Source organism: Bacillus rossius, chromosome 7, assembly GCF_032445375.1.
Source record: "Bacillus rossius redtenbacheri isolate Brsri chromosome 7, Brsri_v3, whole genome shotgun sequence".
Taxonomy (NCBI): domain Eukaryota; kingdom Metazoa; phylum Arthropoda; class Insecta; order Phasmatodea; family Bacillidae; genus Bacillus; species Bacillus rossius.
In genome coordinates, this window is record NC_086335.1 from 37,441,309 (window position 1) to 37,457,594 (window position 16,286).

At 35.1% G+C, this 16,286-nt stretch overlaps 1 protein-coding gene across 1 annotated transcript; it reads right to left on the minus strand.

Moving 5' to 3' along the window:
- Positions 1-77: 77 nt before the first annotated feature.
- Positions 78-15,505, minus strand: LOC134533834 (ras suppressor protein 1). Its single transcript, XM_063371526.1, has 8 exons — positions 15,248-15,505; positions 13,348-13,398; positions 9,447-9,567; positions 8,722-8,840; positions 8,426-8,508; positions 6,846-6,960; positions 5,411-5,543; positions 78-3,009 (listed from the first exon to the last, which is right to left on the minus strand). The coding sequence occupies exons 1-8, from the start codon at positions 15,393-15,395 to the stop codon at positions 2,916-2,918; spliced, it is 864 nt and encodes a 287-aa protein (XP_063227596.1). The 5' UTR covers positions 15,396-15,505; the 3' UTR covers positions 78-2,915.
- Between the last annotated feature and the right edge of the window lie 781 nt (positions 15,506-16,286).

A 16,286-nucleotide genomic window follows, 5' to 3' on the forward strand; every position in this document is an offset into this window, starting at 1 on the left:
TGCTAATTGTACCACCATCAGTCATTTAATTGGGTAAGGGGAAAATAAATTTCCACCCATATAATCATGCATCTAAATACTTCTAAAAATATTTTTATTAAACTTTGTGAAATGTGGCAACAATAGAACAATTGGTTTAACATCAATATAAATACAAATTTCTGTAGGTTTTTGTAAGCTGGGTTAACAATTCATCCAGTTAAACAATTTTAATAAGCCACCCAACTTAAGCACATTCAGATACACTAGAACCACAATTTTATAAACCCCATATTAAATAACACCCCCCCCCCCCCTCCTAACTCACATGCGATAAAAGCACCACACAGTGATGTGTATATAGTCCATTCTCCGGTAAAATCAATATTTTAAGGCCCACACGACAGCCATTTACTAATGTAAAATACTATATAAGTTATGGCATCGGACATTAAAAAGTAGACTAGGTACACTTTATTTATTAGTCAAACAAGAGTATTTCTTCAGGAAAATCACAACACTTAAAATTTGATGGTAACATTTAGCAGGGCTGTAAACATATTTTACAGCAAATGAACACTACTCTTCTTTTACATATTACATTTCCAGCACATGAGTTGCGTAGCAGTGCCAACCGTGTGTAGCACGAGCAAAGAAAGAAAACTGAGTAGCAACTTCCTCCCCACATGGGTAACAGCCAACAACCCAGTGTTTTTAACATGTTGCATTCCTCCAATCTGCCGGGATGTTCACTCAAAAATGGTTAATGTGATACTGTTTGTAGGCACATGGTGTGGTTTTTAAACTAAGCTGCGAACAGCATTTTTATAATTAAAAAAAACACCACAACTGTTTTATCACACTAAAATGTTCAGTATGTTTAAATAAATGTGTGTAATAGCACAGTGTTTTTCTTGACCACAAATGCCTATCACTTTTATGAAACAGTAGAGGTATACACTGAACTTCTGGTAATCAATGTGGGTTCATAAACATTATTAACAGCAAGTTAAAGATTAACTTGTGAAGCTGGTAAGGGGAAGCATGTAGAAATACAAATGCAGGAAATTCTTACAGCTTATCAACCAGGCCCTTAGGTAAGACTTAAACCAGTAGTACATCCTTATGTTGCTCTTTTCACCCCTCCTTTATCTTTCCCATAAAGATTGGATACTGGCATGTTCTTGGGTGGTATTAATAATAGAGAGTAGGAGAAAAGTATAAGTGGTTGCAAAATAAGTAGCAGGGGAGAAAGGAAACCAAATATGTACTACGTGCTACTGTATGTGGTTCGCTTGATTATTTTACGTAAAAAATTTCTGAAATGTGTAGGTCTCAAAAAATAATACGAGCAGTTCACAAATGGAAGTACTATTCATGCAGCCAGATGTGCTGTAGTGTACAGTAGATATTTTTTAATGTTTGCTGTGGGAGAAACAGTATCACAAGTTAATACATGCGAGGAGGGTGGCAGAGTGGCAGCACGCATTCCATGTTCACACGGTCACTGGAGGTTTTTTTGTTGTTGTTGCATTAATAGCATTTAATAGTATTTTATTTTTAAAGACCAAATACACACAAATAATACCAGATATAGATGGTTCAAAAAGTAAAAATACAATATTCTTCTTTAGGGTAAGGGAGGGGGGGGGGGGGGGAATTAAGGGAAATGGCCACCCCCAATTTTAAGAATGCAATCCATGGAAGGAATCATGAGCATACGTGACATCGAGGTTCTAGTGTACTTATGTCCAATTTCACAGTATGTCTTTCTCCGCAGTAAACAAAAACAATTACTGTAAGAATCAAGCAAATATACTACTATAAAATTAAAACACACACAAATTCATTTCATTGTCCATTCACATAAAAATAAAAGCATTATGAAACACTGTAATTCTTCTATAGAAAGTACCTCATAAAAAATGATTACAAAATTACATGTTAACGTTAAAAAGACGCAACTGTGTGTTAGGTACAAAGTAAGGACACGATGATAAGTGTATAATTGAAGGATTGTGGATGATAATTGTTACTCTATGAAACTTTTTACAGAACATACGCTACAATGACTAACAATATTTTATGGTTGCAACAAAAGTGTCAAATTCAAATTTTCCCTGACTTTTCCAATTATTACTGTCTAGTAATTTATGAAGTCAAACAGTTGTTTATTCAACCAAATTAGCTAATAATAAAAAAAAATCACAACTATTTGATGCAAAATTTAATGAAAATGTTTGTTTAATCTTCAATAGTATGGTCTTTATTACATCCATGAATACTGTTATTGCAGTAAATATTTTTAGTGTTATAAAGAAATCTATTGAACTAATATTGTGTTTAGAATTAAAATTTGCAGATTCAGCGGTAGAGATCAGGACAGAATGACACCATTATGGGTTTAAACTTTATTTTTCCCTGCCATAATAAATTTCTCTCATTTGACTTTTATTAAAGCATTGTATTTAATTTTATGAATTACCTAAAGGTAATAGTGACTGACTGCTACAAACAGTTTACCCTGTGAAGTTACTGGTGTTTAATTTTCAGGAATGACTAACAACTGACATAATGCTGTTGATACTCTATATAAACTCTCACTGACTTTGAAAATCACATGTGTCATCTCTGCCTAACATAAGCAAATATTCAATACCAAAGAAAAAAAAATTGTAACGGCATAATAACTGTTGAAACATAAGGCATCTTTCGAACCCTATGCCTGCTCCCTTTAGTAATAAAATAACATTAAATTAACTCTCCAGGTTTTCCCTAACATGCAGCAACCCTGTAAACCTACAAAAGAAAATATACTTCATGGCAGTGTAAGATAAAGCTTGATTGTTATAAATAAGTTAGGTAGGATTGCTGTGACGTTAGCAAGACGTAGCGGTTGACCAAGGTAACAATGTTGGTTAGAAAACGTCAGACGACTAGCTCTGTTGCCGCACACGAGATAATTTCTTGCTCTTGTCCAAGTATTTCTCTGGCGGGGGCCCCTTGGCTGCTACATGCCGGTTGTACACGCTGAAAATAACATCCATCATTGGTAGAGTCAAGATTTTGTGGTGTTATTTTAAGACAAATTTCGGTGTAAAGAAATAAAGATTTCGGTGTTATATGGTTTTATTTTTTTGCTCAAAATACCCACGGCAAAATTTTCTTGCTTTTCTGTACGACATGCAAATTTATTAAAACAAATATTAATAAACACTAAAACCTCATGATCTAATTACAATTAAGTTCATTTGCAAATTCATAGATGATTAAGTTCATTTGCAAATTCATAAATTCAAACTTTTAAGTAACTACTAAAAATTTCACGACTTAATTACAATCACATACACTACAAAATTACACAATTAAGCACTTCCAAAGTTACTATTAAGACGGTTTTATTGAAATGCTATCATAGTTAAATTTTCCGCATTTTCTGTCACTAACTACCAGTGAGTACCTGGAAAATGAACGTTCTGCATCAACATTTGATGTTGGGAACCAGATTGCCCTTAAACTGGCTTGAGCAAATTCACTGTAGGCCCCTTTAAGGGAGGAAAGTACCTTTGCAACATCAATTTGGCTTGTTTCTGGCAATGAAAGTTCATCCTCAATTATTTTTTTGAAAGCAACATAGCCATGTATGAATGTATCAATGGGAAGATGGGAAACACAAGGCAAGTTATGCAGAGACTTCTGTAGGTTTGTATCTTCTATGCTAACCCTACTCACATTTCTTGGGTTGAACAGAAAATTAATGGCATTAAAGACTCTTAGACAAGGATGTCGTTTAACAGATGAGTTTTTCCTCAAACGCTTATGTTTCTCACTCGCGACATGTTTCACAAGCGTATCGCGTCTCTCGTAGTCTAGCCTGCAGTTACAGAATTTGCACATTAACATTTTATCACTGAAATAAAATCCTTCGCTGGAAAATTCTTTCGATCGGTCACTGGCAGAAACCTTCGTTTTAGGCATTATCAAAAAATTTTTAATCACATAGGAAGAATTTAACCTCTTAATACGCAAAAACTTGCCGTGCTGGAAAGATAAAAACAATGGAGAATTGATGCGAATACAAACACATACCGAATACCAACATATGCACGTGAAAATTAATATCGACATAAACATGTACTATTTATTATTTACAATCGTTACGTTAAGCAGGGTTAATTTTATTTTCGTACCCTACGTACTTTATTTTAAATAAACAGTAAAAGCAATGCGCTTTATTGTGTAATATTTTAATGATTAAAAACGTAATCTTAGAAAAACATATTTTGGACGTTTGTTATTTTTGTATTTACAGAAAGTTAACGGCGGCCATTGTATCATAGTTATCAACATCTTAAATTATTATGGTACACAAGATTACCGTTTAAAGAAAATATTACGTTAATTCCGAGACTTCATTTTAAAATCTATAATGAATCACCGTCGCATATAATATATATGACTGCTAGTTACTGTCAGAAATATTTGATTGTGCTGAAGATAGTGAATTGTCCTTACAGAATGGAAAAAAAAACATAAATAATCAGGATAGAAGAAATTTCGTGACATATCGCGGATTTTGCACAAATTCGTTTTATTTCGTGTTTTCAAGCGGTTTTCGGTGTTATTTCGTTTTATCGCGCCTTATCATATAATCGTGCCTCTAATCATTGGGTAATTATTCTTCATTCATTACCACACCATCACATGGCTACACATTAATAATTATGACATGTAGTTTCTTGGATATATGCATTAATTATGATTTGCCATTCCATTACTTCGGCTACTCGTTAATTATTTAATGTCATTTCTTGGCTACATATTAACTATTAATATTACACAGAGAAAGAAAAAGAGATGTCCTAAAATTCACCTGGAAATGTGATACTATGATGTCAATCTTCCTGTAAGAAAGTCACCGCTTACAACCATTGCTATAATACACTGCCACACAAACTTCTGTATGTGAGAGATCTATTCCTGGATTTTAGCACTAAAAAACAGAAAACTGTGATAAAAATAGACTAAAAATGTGTTTTATAACGTTAAGAGAACCGAACAAGTACTGAAATTTAAAAAAAAAAAAAAAAAATTAACATGTAAGTTAAAAGTATACTTCTGGTGATGTTTGTTTATTTTACAACATTAAGCTAATAATAGAAAATAAGTGCTCTGCATTACTAAAAAATATACCACACATTCAATTTAGTCCTGCATTTTCTATACAAAAAAAGTAGAGCTGAGTACAAAAATAACAAAATTAGAAGAAAATTTTAGGCAATTGAAATATCTCAGTCAGCATTGTACCGTTACATTTCATTACATAATGAAGAATAATTTTCTTATCGCCCAATCACTGTGTGGAGTGATCATATTATTCATATTCAAGATGTCTAAAAATAGTATATGATTGACACTATTATCTACTCACTATCTGTACGTCTCTGTGCGGATGTAGTCCATGACGTGAGAGACACCAACTTGGAGCTGATCGGCTATTGGGGTAACCCATGGGTTGAAGTCCATCCGTAAGACTGACTTGTTGCTCACCAAGTCCAAGTTGCCTAAAATACAATCACACAAACTGAATGGTAATTTACATCTACAATATTGTTTCAATAACAAAACCGAATATCCGACAAGAAATCATTAGTAATAATAAAGTATAAACTTAAGAAATACTACTGATTCTATCCGTTATGAGACAAAATATTATTTTCACTAAAGAAAAGGGATTTCGTTATCTCTGTTTAGAACGGACCCGGGTGAACAATAAAGTGAAAAAATTGTGGACATACACCATTTTAGACTATTTGTACATTGCAGAAAAGCAAGACTAACAAAATACCTCTAAACCCAGAAAGAAGGCAAGATTACCTACTGTCAAAATTAAATAAGAAAACACACATGGAATTTCAAAGATGGAAAAAGTCAATAAAAGCATACAAAACAACATGAAGAAAAAAATTGAAATATATATATATGTAAATAAAACAAACTAAACAACAATGACAAATTTATGTATTTGCAGTGGACTAACAGCTCTGGGCAACACAATAAACACAGTATGCTTCTTGCAATGTTTCAGGAACTGAGACATGTACCGGCTTCCAAACACACACCAGACTATTGTGCATGGCAAGATTTAATGATATTTCACACTTTAGTGAGTCTTTATAGTTTTATGTTTGCCAGATTTATGCATGCAGGGCCGCAACTAGAGTCTCTGGCTCCCGGGGCATGAATGGATTCATGCGCCCCCCCCCCCCCCCTCTTTTTTTGCACATACCACACCAATAAAGCGGGGGGTCCGGGGGCTCTCCCACGGAAAAATGGTGCTATTTAAGCATTTTCCATACCTACATGTAACAGTTTCTGTGCTACTGTAACTTCCATAAAGTAGTCCGTGTAATCACTAGACTTGTTCATTAAATATGTTGAGACATTATATTGTAAATCAGATTAGACATTCCTGGCATGCAAGTTACTAGTTGTAGTGGGAATTACAATGCAAGCGATTTCGGCGCCCCCACAGCTTTGCGCCCGGGGCATATGCCCCGCTTGCTCCCCCCTAGTTGCGGCCCTGTATGCATGTACATTAATTTTCATCTTTAGATACATAATCTTTAGTTCTCAGTTCTTTTTAAGGGTTAATAGGATTTTATGTCCTGTATAAAATATAAATCTCAGGAAGATTTAATATTAATTTTAAACAAAATCAAATAATAATATTGAAAACTTGGCTAGTGTTCAACAGGCACACTACTTACAGCTGTATAAAAAATAATATTGGCAGGTGTTAAATGGCACTGGCTAGCAATCAAGTACTTTTAAGCTTAGTTGGCAACTTAATGAGGGACGCTCACCTATTTCAGGAGGAAGAACCGTCAGTCTGTTTCCTTGGATGTGCAACTCTCTCAGACGAGTCAACTCCCCGATTTCTTTTGGCAGTTCAATGAGATCGTTCTCTCTCAGCACCAACTGCAAATAAATTCAACACCTCCTCTTACTCAGATATTTTTGCTAGTTGCTTATTGAAAAAATAATTGTGCAGTGCAACACCCAAAAGCATAAAGTTTGCTTTAAAAAATGTTCAGCTACATTGAGACCCTGCTGCGTGACAGTTTGATTTTTAGAATTTTTTACTGGACTATAAATATTTAAAATTATTTTTTAATTATTTTATTATTGTGCTCAATAATATTTTTATCATGGTAATTTTAAAATTGGTTTTTAATATTTTGGTTTGTTTAATTTTAAAGTTGGAGCATTAAATTCAGACTTTGGTAAATTTTTGTTGTAAAGGTTTGTATGAGTTTTAAATTGATTACCTTTTTTACAGTATAATAATTTACTCTTATTCATTAGTTTTGCCATGTAAATTTTTAACTTTTGCTAAAATTACTTAATAGTGAGTTAGCTTTTGAACTTTAAGTTTAAATAAGCCATTTACAAATTGCCCGGCCAAATGAGTTTGCTTCACAGTTGCCAGAGGGGTGGTGTAGGGGAGTGATAATGTAGTCGGAACTTGGTCAGAGTCTCAGGTCAACCGCGCACGAGGTAGGAAAGTGTGTGTTCGCGATCTCGTCCAACGACCGTTTTCTCGAAGAAGAAAAAAATGACTGTGCGGTCCATGTGCGACGACTGCTATGAGACAGTGCAATCCGCTGACACAGAATGGTGGCCTGTGCATCTTTAATGGATATGTGCCAAGGGGCTTAACTTGGCATTGATGTGTTTCAAGAGCACATTGGTTTACGTCAAATCACCAGACCGCCGAAAATGCAAGTAAGTGAACATGCTCCATACTTTGAGCTGCCCCTGATAAGTGCAAGAGACTGTGTTTTGAGAGTGTCACCCAATTTAACTGTTGCGCCGAACTAAGTACATCACAAGTGTTCCACTTTATCCCGAGCTAAAGATTTTAATCTTGCAAGGAAAATCATTTTTAACTGTGTAAATTTTAAATGGATGTCAATCACCCTCCCCTGTTTAAGATTGCAGGAAAATGACCCCGAGTAAGCCGTTATGAAAAGACATTTATCAATCTGAGACATGGGTCTATTGGTAGAAAGTTGTATAGCTTTTAGAATGTGTTTGGTTGAGAGAGAAAATAATTTAAGTAAATGGCACACATTGTTATGATGTGTTTGAAGGACATAATATCTGATAAATTCAGAAAGAAAACTTTTAGCTGTTGTAATATTTTTTAAAATAATTGTATATTTAATTATTACAATTTCAGGCATTGCTTATAATGGTTTTGCAGGGCAAAAGCTTTGATAAATTCAGAAATTGTCATTTTTGCTGTAACGGTGAGAAGTTATCACAACATTTTTTTTTAGCAGATTTATGTTGACTATCATTTATTTTAACACACAATCATAACATATGATTCAAAATATGCATTAAAAACTAAATTTACATAAAAGTACAAATTACTTACAATTTGAAGATTTTTTAGGTGGCCGATTTCTGGTGGAATATATTCAAAATCGTTATCACCAAGATATAGTGCACGCAAAGTCTCTGCAATAAAAAAAAAAGTACATTAACCAGCTGCAATAACTATGAGAAACAAAAATTGAAAGTTAGTAAAATTTTTTTAACAGGACCTAAAAATCTCAAATAAAAAATACTTAGGCTATAAAATACACTAACTATATCTGCTGCTAACAAAGTAAAAAGTCAGCAAGCGCAGTGTATGGTACGTCGATGGCAGACAGCACAGCCCGTAGTTACCCATCATGAAGAAGTTCCCAGGCAGCATGGTCTCGTCAATGTTGTTGTAGGTCAGATCCAACACTTCCAGCGTGGGAAACGCCCCGAACCCTCTCGGCAATGAGCCCAGTCTGTTCATGCTGGAACACGAACAGAACACATTCAACATACTTGATCACTTATCACTACTTGCAAGTAAACATAGGGTAAGATAGGGTAGAATGGTGGTGGAGTGAAACAGAGGGAAAATTAAAAAAAAAATTTTTTATACATTTATATTAATTAGATATAATACAACTATGTCAATACGTTTACACATTTAACAACAAACAAAATAGTTTCTGTTGAAATAATTATCACAGAATTAATAAAACAAAGTGTGTACCTACTAAATTTTTTTTGTAGTGTAACAGTTTTAAGAAAAGTTTTTGTTATTGTTTGAGCACCTACTTACCCCTGCTTTTATACATGAATCACAACATGGTTTGGAACTATAACCCTAAATTACCCAACTTGGGATAAATTAGAGGTAATTTTAAGTTTAACTATATTTCTGGTTAACCGTTAAATCTATTTCACTTTTGACATAGTTACCCTACTAAAGCAAAATATTTTTTTACGTCTAATTTAATTTGCTCTTTCATCGGGTCTATGTGTGCTGGAGAAATGAAAAAAGATGTCTAAGAATTTTTAAAAATACATTGTATAGCTAAACTACTTTAAAAGATCACTTTAAGATTACTTACCCAACATTCAAAATACGCAATTTTGGCATGGAAGACAGTGATGTTGGCAGCTCTTCAATGGTGTTGTTGAACAAGTTGAGTATTTCCAAGTTCACCAAGTTAGCCAAACCAGGTGGCACAACTGTACACAATTCATAACTGTTAGCACTGAACAAAGTAAAATATTCCTCAAAGTTGTAAACAACATTTTGCCATTTAAACATGCACGATGGGGTCTAACCAGTCTAGACCCTCCAAAAAGGACACCAAAACGTAAAGACAAGGAGCACTAAACTGAGTGTGACATTGTGCATTCAATATGTACATAACTTACAGAAACTCCTATTTATTACTCAAGTGCACGTCTAGCTTCCTTGCATTTGCAGTGTTTCTTAATAGCTCCAATCTGCAACTGGCTCAAGAGTAACAAGCATGAAGAGGGGGAGGGGGGTGGGGCTCATTGAGTTGCTGAAAAACCCTCTGCTCCCCCAATCAGACCACAAATTTGTACAGGATAAAATTACATTTTCTGGGGAAAACTGGGAAAACAATAATTTCTTTATGAGCTTCTGGATTTGTGCCACTGAATGTAAGATTCAAATGAGTAATACAATAATTTAACTGTCTTTTCTATGGTTACACCCACAGAAGGACTTCTAGTGTGTAAGTGCTGTAGTATTTTTTTTTAATAAATTTAAGCCTATTCCTTATTTCCCAAAAGGTTAACTAATAAATACAGACCTGCAAAATTTGTGTTATTATTTGGAGAGAGGCTAATAATAATACCATTATACACTTGGCAATAGTTTTGAACATCCTGAAGGAAAAGAAGTCAATAACAGTAATTCAAATTTCACATTACTCAATCACGTGCGATCCAACCGGAAGGTAGAATACTGCAGCAGCCGATGGATAATATACACCGACTTACATGTGTACAAGCGTGTCTGGAGTTCATCTTAGGACCACAAAGTAATGTAAATTATTCTTGTTTCTACTAACTAACCATATTTATGGCAACTAATTTCTTGCAATCTCAAGTTTGCTGTGGAATAAAACCTCTGAGAAAAAAATGCATTACATCCATACCTTCAGACTATAAAAGTAATTTTACTATGTCCAATACATTCTGAAAATATGAAATACAGTATTTCAGAAAAGGACAAATAATACTAAAAGCTAATAAATAAAGCACAAAAAATGTAATACATTAAAGTGATCATTTTATAACCAGATTAGGGAATATATATAATTAAAAAATTAATTAGGTACCAATCTTTCAATAACTGTATTGAACAAGCTCAACAAGCTTAAAAATTTTCACAATTTAAAATAGGTATGCTGATGATTACATAAGAAATAGCAGATCTCATTTTGAGCAATTTGATGCCAGCATGACACAAATTAATATTTTATAATCTAATGACAACTAGTAGAAAGTAGAACCTGACAGCTATGGCTATGCTCTCATCTACTAAGTATGTTATTGTTTCCTGAATCCTGATTTTTGTGAAGAAATATTTATAAAATACACCTGTAGAAACAAAGTTGTGTGCATTACACAGCTAACAAATCACACAATGTGACCGAAATACTAGCTTAACAAAAAGTTTTAGCTATGAATACATGTCTGGCTTGTGAAAAATAGCAGATAACATTCGGTAGGGAATTTATCCAGGAGTAAAAATTTGCAAACAGTGTATGCAATTTTTATGAAATGAAACAAAACAAAAATAACATGGAAATGCCCTTAACTCAGTACGGAAGGTGAGATGTGGAAAACTTTAGCCAACTGATCCTGGTAGGCGACTTCGAGAACATTGTACGAGTGTCACAGTGGTTTGGACAATCATTGCCAGTGTCACAGAAAAAAAACAGCCTGTTTACTCTTTAGGTGAGAGTTGAGCTTAAGGTGTTCACAAAAACTTGACGTTGTACCTCCTCTTCATTTAAACAAAAACCCGGGTCACAGTCCTGTTCGCGGTGCAACATTCCAGCCATGGCCCTGGTAGTGCCACCACTCGTCATCAGATGGCAGTTGTAAATATAAAGAGACAATGTATTATAGTTATGTTATATATATGTTATTATTGTAAATATTTATGAAGATTATTAAGTGTGTATTGTAAGTATGTTTTGTAGACTTGTAAATAATCACAGCGCACCTGCGCTCAGCCGAGCCTGGACCCCCACTCTGTGGTTGCGGACTGGCGAGAAAATTCTGCCTAAGAATCGTGCAGCTCGACACTTGGATTTCTGGCAGCTCCAGAATTAGTATTTAGTATATTATTTTTTAAGTCATAATTTTAAGTTCTTCTACTAGCATTAATTAATAAAATTCTGAACATGTGCCTGACCACGTCCTGCGGTGCAAATACGCAACATTGGACTAGCCAATTATTGACATGCCCAGGCTGGCAGCACAATGTGTCGGGCATACATGGCCGCGGCGGCTGGGGCAACTTGGCTGCTGCGGCCATATAATTATAGCTGTAATTTGTACTTCTCTTTCAGCTAACCTGGCTGACTGGCAGCCTGGCGGGAAACGACGAAAGTCGCCCCCTAAAAACCAGTCATGCCCAAAAACCCCAAATGCGGACAGAAATGTCCAAGTGCCCGCCCTTGCTTAGTAGATATTTTCTACTCTTCCAACTCTTCTTCCTGAGCCATCCTTCTATTCCCGTTGCCAATCCGCATGTAATTAACGCATGAAATTTTGCATCCCGCATGTAAGTGCCCAGGGTTTTCCCTGTGTCTATGCAGGTTTTACCTGGGCCCAACTTATCTAGTTTTAGTCTAGAATAGTCAGTGAGGGGAGTTAGTCATGGCGCCAATTGCTGCCATGGCTGGCCAATCCCCTCCTAGCACACGATGCATGCACCCTCTCCCGCATGGCTACCCCCTGCATGATTAGAGCGTATAGGCTTCGGCCTGAGACGCACCTAGAGTCTGTCCCTAATCCAGACCCCTCCCAAACACACTTAGTTTTAATTTAGGTTAAAAACAAAAAAAAATTGCCTAGACAGCTCTCCTCTCCCAGCCAATCTGGGAGAATAAATTCCAACACAGCAAACAGTGGAATTATTGGAATACCTCTCTCTCCCTCTCTCTCCTTCTCAGCTAGCGACTCCTAGTGAGACCGCGGGCAATCCTCTGCTAGCGACTCTTCGTGAGACCGCAGGCATCCCTCTCTCCTACTACCAACCTTTCCGCTAGCAATTCTTCGTGAGACCGCGGGCATTCCTCTCTCCTGCTCCCAGGCTTTCCGCTAGCGACTCCTTGTGAGACCGCGGGCACCTTCCTTGTCAGCACGTCCTCGGTCAGCTGCACTGGGCCGAACGGTCCACTCCCGCCTCAGAGTGTGAGGCTGCTCTACCCAAGAGCTGGCGCCGGGCAAACATCACGACTACCGAACGACCGAGCGACGTCCACCCCGTCTCCACATCTTCACCATAGACGAGGCCGCGACAAGCTAATCCATGTGATTTAACTGTTTGCAGACATCATACTACGCAATGATACTAGCATAATCTAATATAATGTTGTGACATATATAATGTGAAAAATTGGTTTAAAAACTATTATTCATCATTATTTTTTACTTGTTCATTGCCTTAGTTAGGGTCGAATGACCACATCGCATGAATGTTTCTCTTGCTGCTAGCGATGATTAATCACTCTATCATGAGAAACTTGTCTGCGGTCTGTAGCCTGTGTCGAGAACAACTTGTCTCATCACAACAGATAATGGAAAACAGTTTAACGCAAAGAGGTGCAAAGGACTGACTGATAGGCAGGAGAAAAATAATAAAGGAAGAGAATTAAAAAACAAGCTTATGTGTAACTAGCCAGAGGGGTTTGGAACTGCACAAGTAAAGGTTTAAGTGCAAATGGAAATAAAGGAAGTAAGCGATCAACATACCTTGAATCTTGTTGTGGCTCAGTGTGAGTCTCGTAATATTCAGCATGTTGACTGAAACAGAAAACATCAAACCACACTCATTAAATAAATAAGTAATCACTTAAACTTTATATTAAACAAAAAAATTTAAGGAAACTACTTACTTATAGTTAAAAATAACAGCCTAAAATTAGTAATAATAATTTACTGTAGGCCTATATATATTTCTGTCTTAAGCATTTCACTGGTTCTGTATGTTTTTTTAAGGCTCTGTTTAACAATTTTGATGACTAGTTTAGTATTATTTACTTAATTCCTGTGAATATTTGTGTACAAATTGCGCTAAATGTACAATATTGACATGTTCTCTATCCTGGAGTATCTATTCCGAAAAAGAAGTAACAAAATTTTACGATAAGAGTCCAGTGTTATTAATATTATTTTTATAATTCAGTTAACTCATAAAAATGGTTTAAATCATTAATTTGGACAAATACCATTGCTAGTTTGAACTGCATGTCACAGAATGGACACAGAAATATGAACACAAAACACACAGAATCAAGTTAAAATCAGCCAATGTAAAATGTTAAATGTTAAGTCAGCACAGAGAATTCAGTGGAAGGAATTAGTCAGAACAATATCACAACAACCAACACAGTGGATTGCTAAGATAGTTTTAGCTTTAAAAAACAGTAAATACAGACAAACACCAACTTTAGACTACACAGCGATAGACAGAGGAACCCAACAACGATAATAAACAGATAATCTAGACAAAAAAACTGACGCACATGCAAACCCAGAAATGAAAATAAACAAGTATTCTGACAACATAATGACAGCAAAAATGAAACATAGTAGGCTTCCCAAGACAAAACAGTTGCAAATGATCTGTTCCCTTCATGAGGCGCAAACATGTCTTTTTGTTGGTTTGTGAATGTGTATGTTAAAGTACATATTATGATTATTTTATTATTCTTTATTGTGTAATTTAATACATTAATTCTATTATTTCACTGAATTTAAAGTGCCGAGCACTTGCTTTTCCATCACATTAGTGTGTGTGAGCTACATGAAATACTGATAGCTTATCTGGGAAAGGTGAGTCATGTGTTTTTGTGTGATTTTTTTTTTTGCAGTGACTAACGTTAACTATAGTTAAATAACTAATGTTAAGTAGGTCTTCCGAAAAGGCTAAGTGTTTGCTGGTGTGGGTGATCATAACAAAAGTTAAAGTTTGGTTTGGTTTGGTTAGGTCTGTACATTAAAAAAACAATGTATTAATTTGAGCAAAACTCTTGAAAATTCAGAAGTCATTAAAGGCTTTGGTTATTCAGCATTGTAGTATCTTCTAGGAATGAAAAGTTGATTAGGTTAAGTCAATTACATTAATAATATCAAGTACTATTGTAGCTGACCTAACCTTACCAGGCTTTTAACTATAGTTATTGATACACATTTCCTACAGATACCGCTACTCTGCAGAATTACCGGACTTTAAATTAGAGTAACACAGTATAACTTAGTTTACTGAATTAAAAATAACTGAACATGATTTAATAATTACCTATAACACACAAATATCAAACCCTCGTAAAATCTAGTTAGATTAAAAAAAAACACCCTTTGGTTGATAATCAAGCAAAAATAGCAGCAATATATTTTTTTTATTCCAAGCCGCATCTTAAATTTTATATGGGAAATCAACTTTCTACCATGAATAAAAGATATCACATTTTTAAGATGATGAAAATTCAAATTGTTCGCCCCCTTTCAGTTCCGTTTCCTGTTGAAAAGTTCATTGCATGAAAACAGTGCCACGCCTACCTCACGGCCTTGGCACAAAAAAAAATCTCGCCAAGCAAGTTGCCAAATTTGGTAACATCTGCCACCTTTACAGGTACTCAGATATACTCACATAAACCTGGCATTTCTTCGAAAGAAGCTATGCCTTTGTCGGCCAAATCCAATTCAGGATTTTCGATCTCCTTAGCTTCATCGATGACTTTCTTCGCCTTTGACATCTTTGTTGACGCTGGAATGCAGGAAACTGGTGCTTGATTCATTGCGCGCGCAACTTGAAAGTTGAGTAAAATAGTAACATAGAAGAAAAAAAACTTTTATGCGACCAAGTGGTACGTTCCGTCATAGCTCACGAGCACTGAATTTAATAAACAAGAAAAAAAGGTTTCACGAGTAATAATATAAAAAGTATTCATTGGTAATGGTGTAAGTAATAATAACAACAGTTACATACTTTTTTTTAGTTAATGTATAAACAATTGCATTTATTTCTTCAAAATTGAGATACTGGCTGGGTTCCGTATCACATACGAAAACAAAATATAATTATCGTACGCGGATATTTCGTGAGTCCAAGAGATTTGAAATAATAATTGAATGACCACAAATGTGAGTAAATATAGTATAAATACTATTTGAAATTCTTTACTTCGTGTTTTAGCTTTTTTTAATATTAAGTAAATGCAATTCCGTACTAACCACTTGCAAAACCCTGGAATGAAAGACTATTTATTAATTGTAACATTAATATAACTATGATTTTACAGAACATAAAAGCATTATGATATACGCGAAATGAATGAATAGCACGAAAATGAATGGAATGAGAAGCCAAGAGACAGACAAAAACGAGAATAGCTTGTTTTCATAACAAAATGCAAACAAATACTATTTATTTAATTTTTATTCTCTAGTTCTCATATTAAGTTGGGTGCTCCAAGATATAGAAAAAGTCTATATAGTTGTCCTACCACCTTCTGCTGTGCTGACTAATGAGTTGTATTCAGACCCCCCCCCCCCCCACATCATTCTGTGGGCCCCATTGCTAGAAGTCATGATGCGCCCCCCCCCCCCCTTTTTTTAACAGAGTTAAAAAAAATGGTTTTTTTCCTTCATGTATATTGTTTTAGTTATATATATTTTTTTACCTTTTC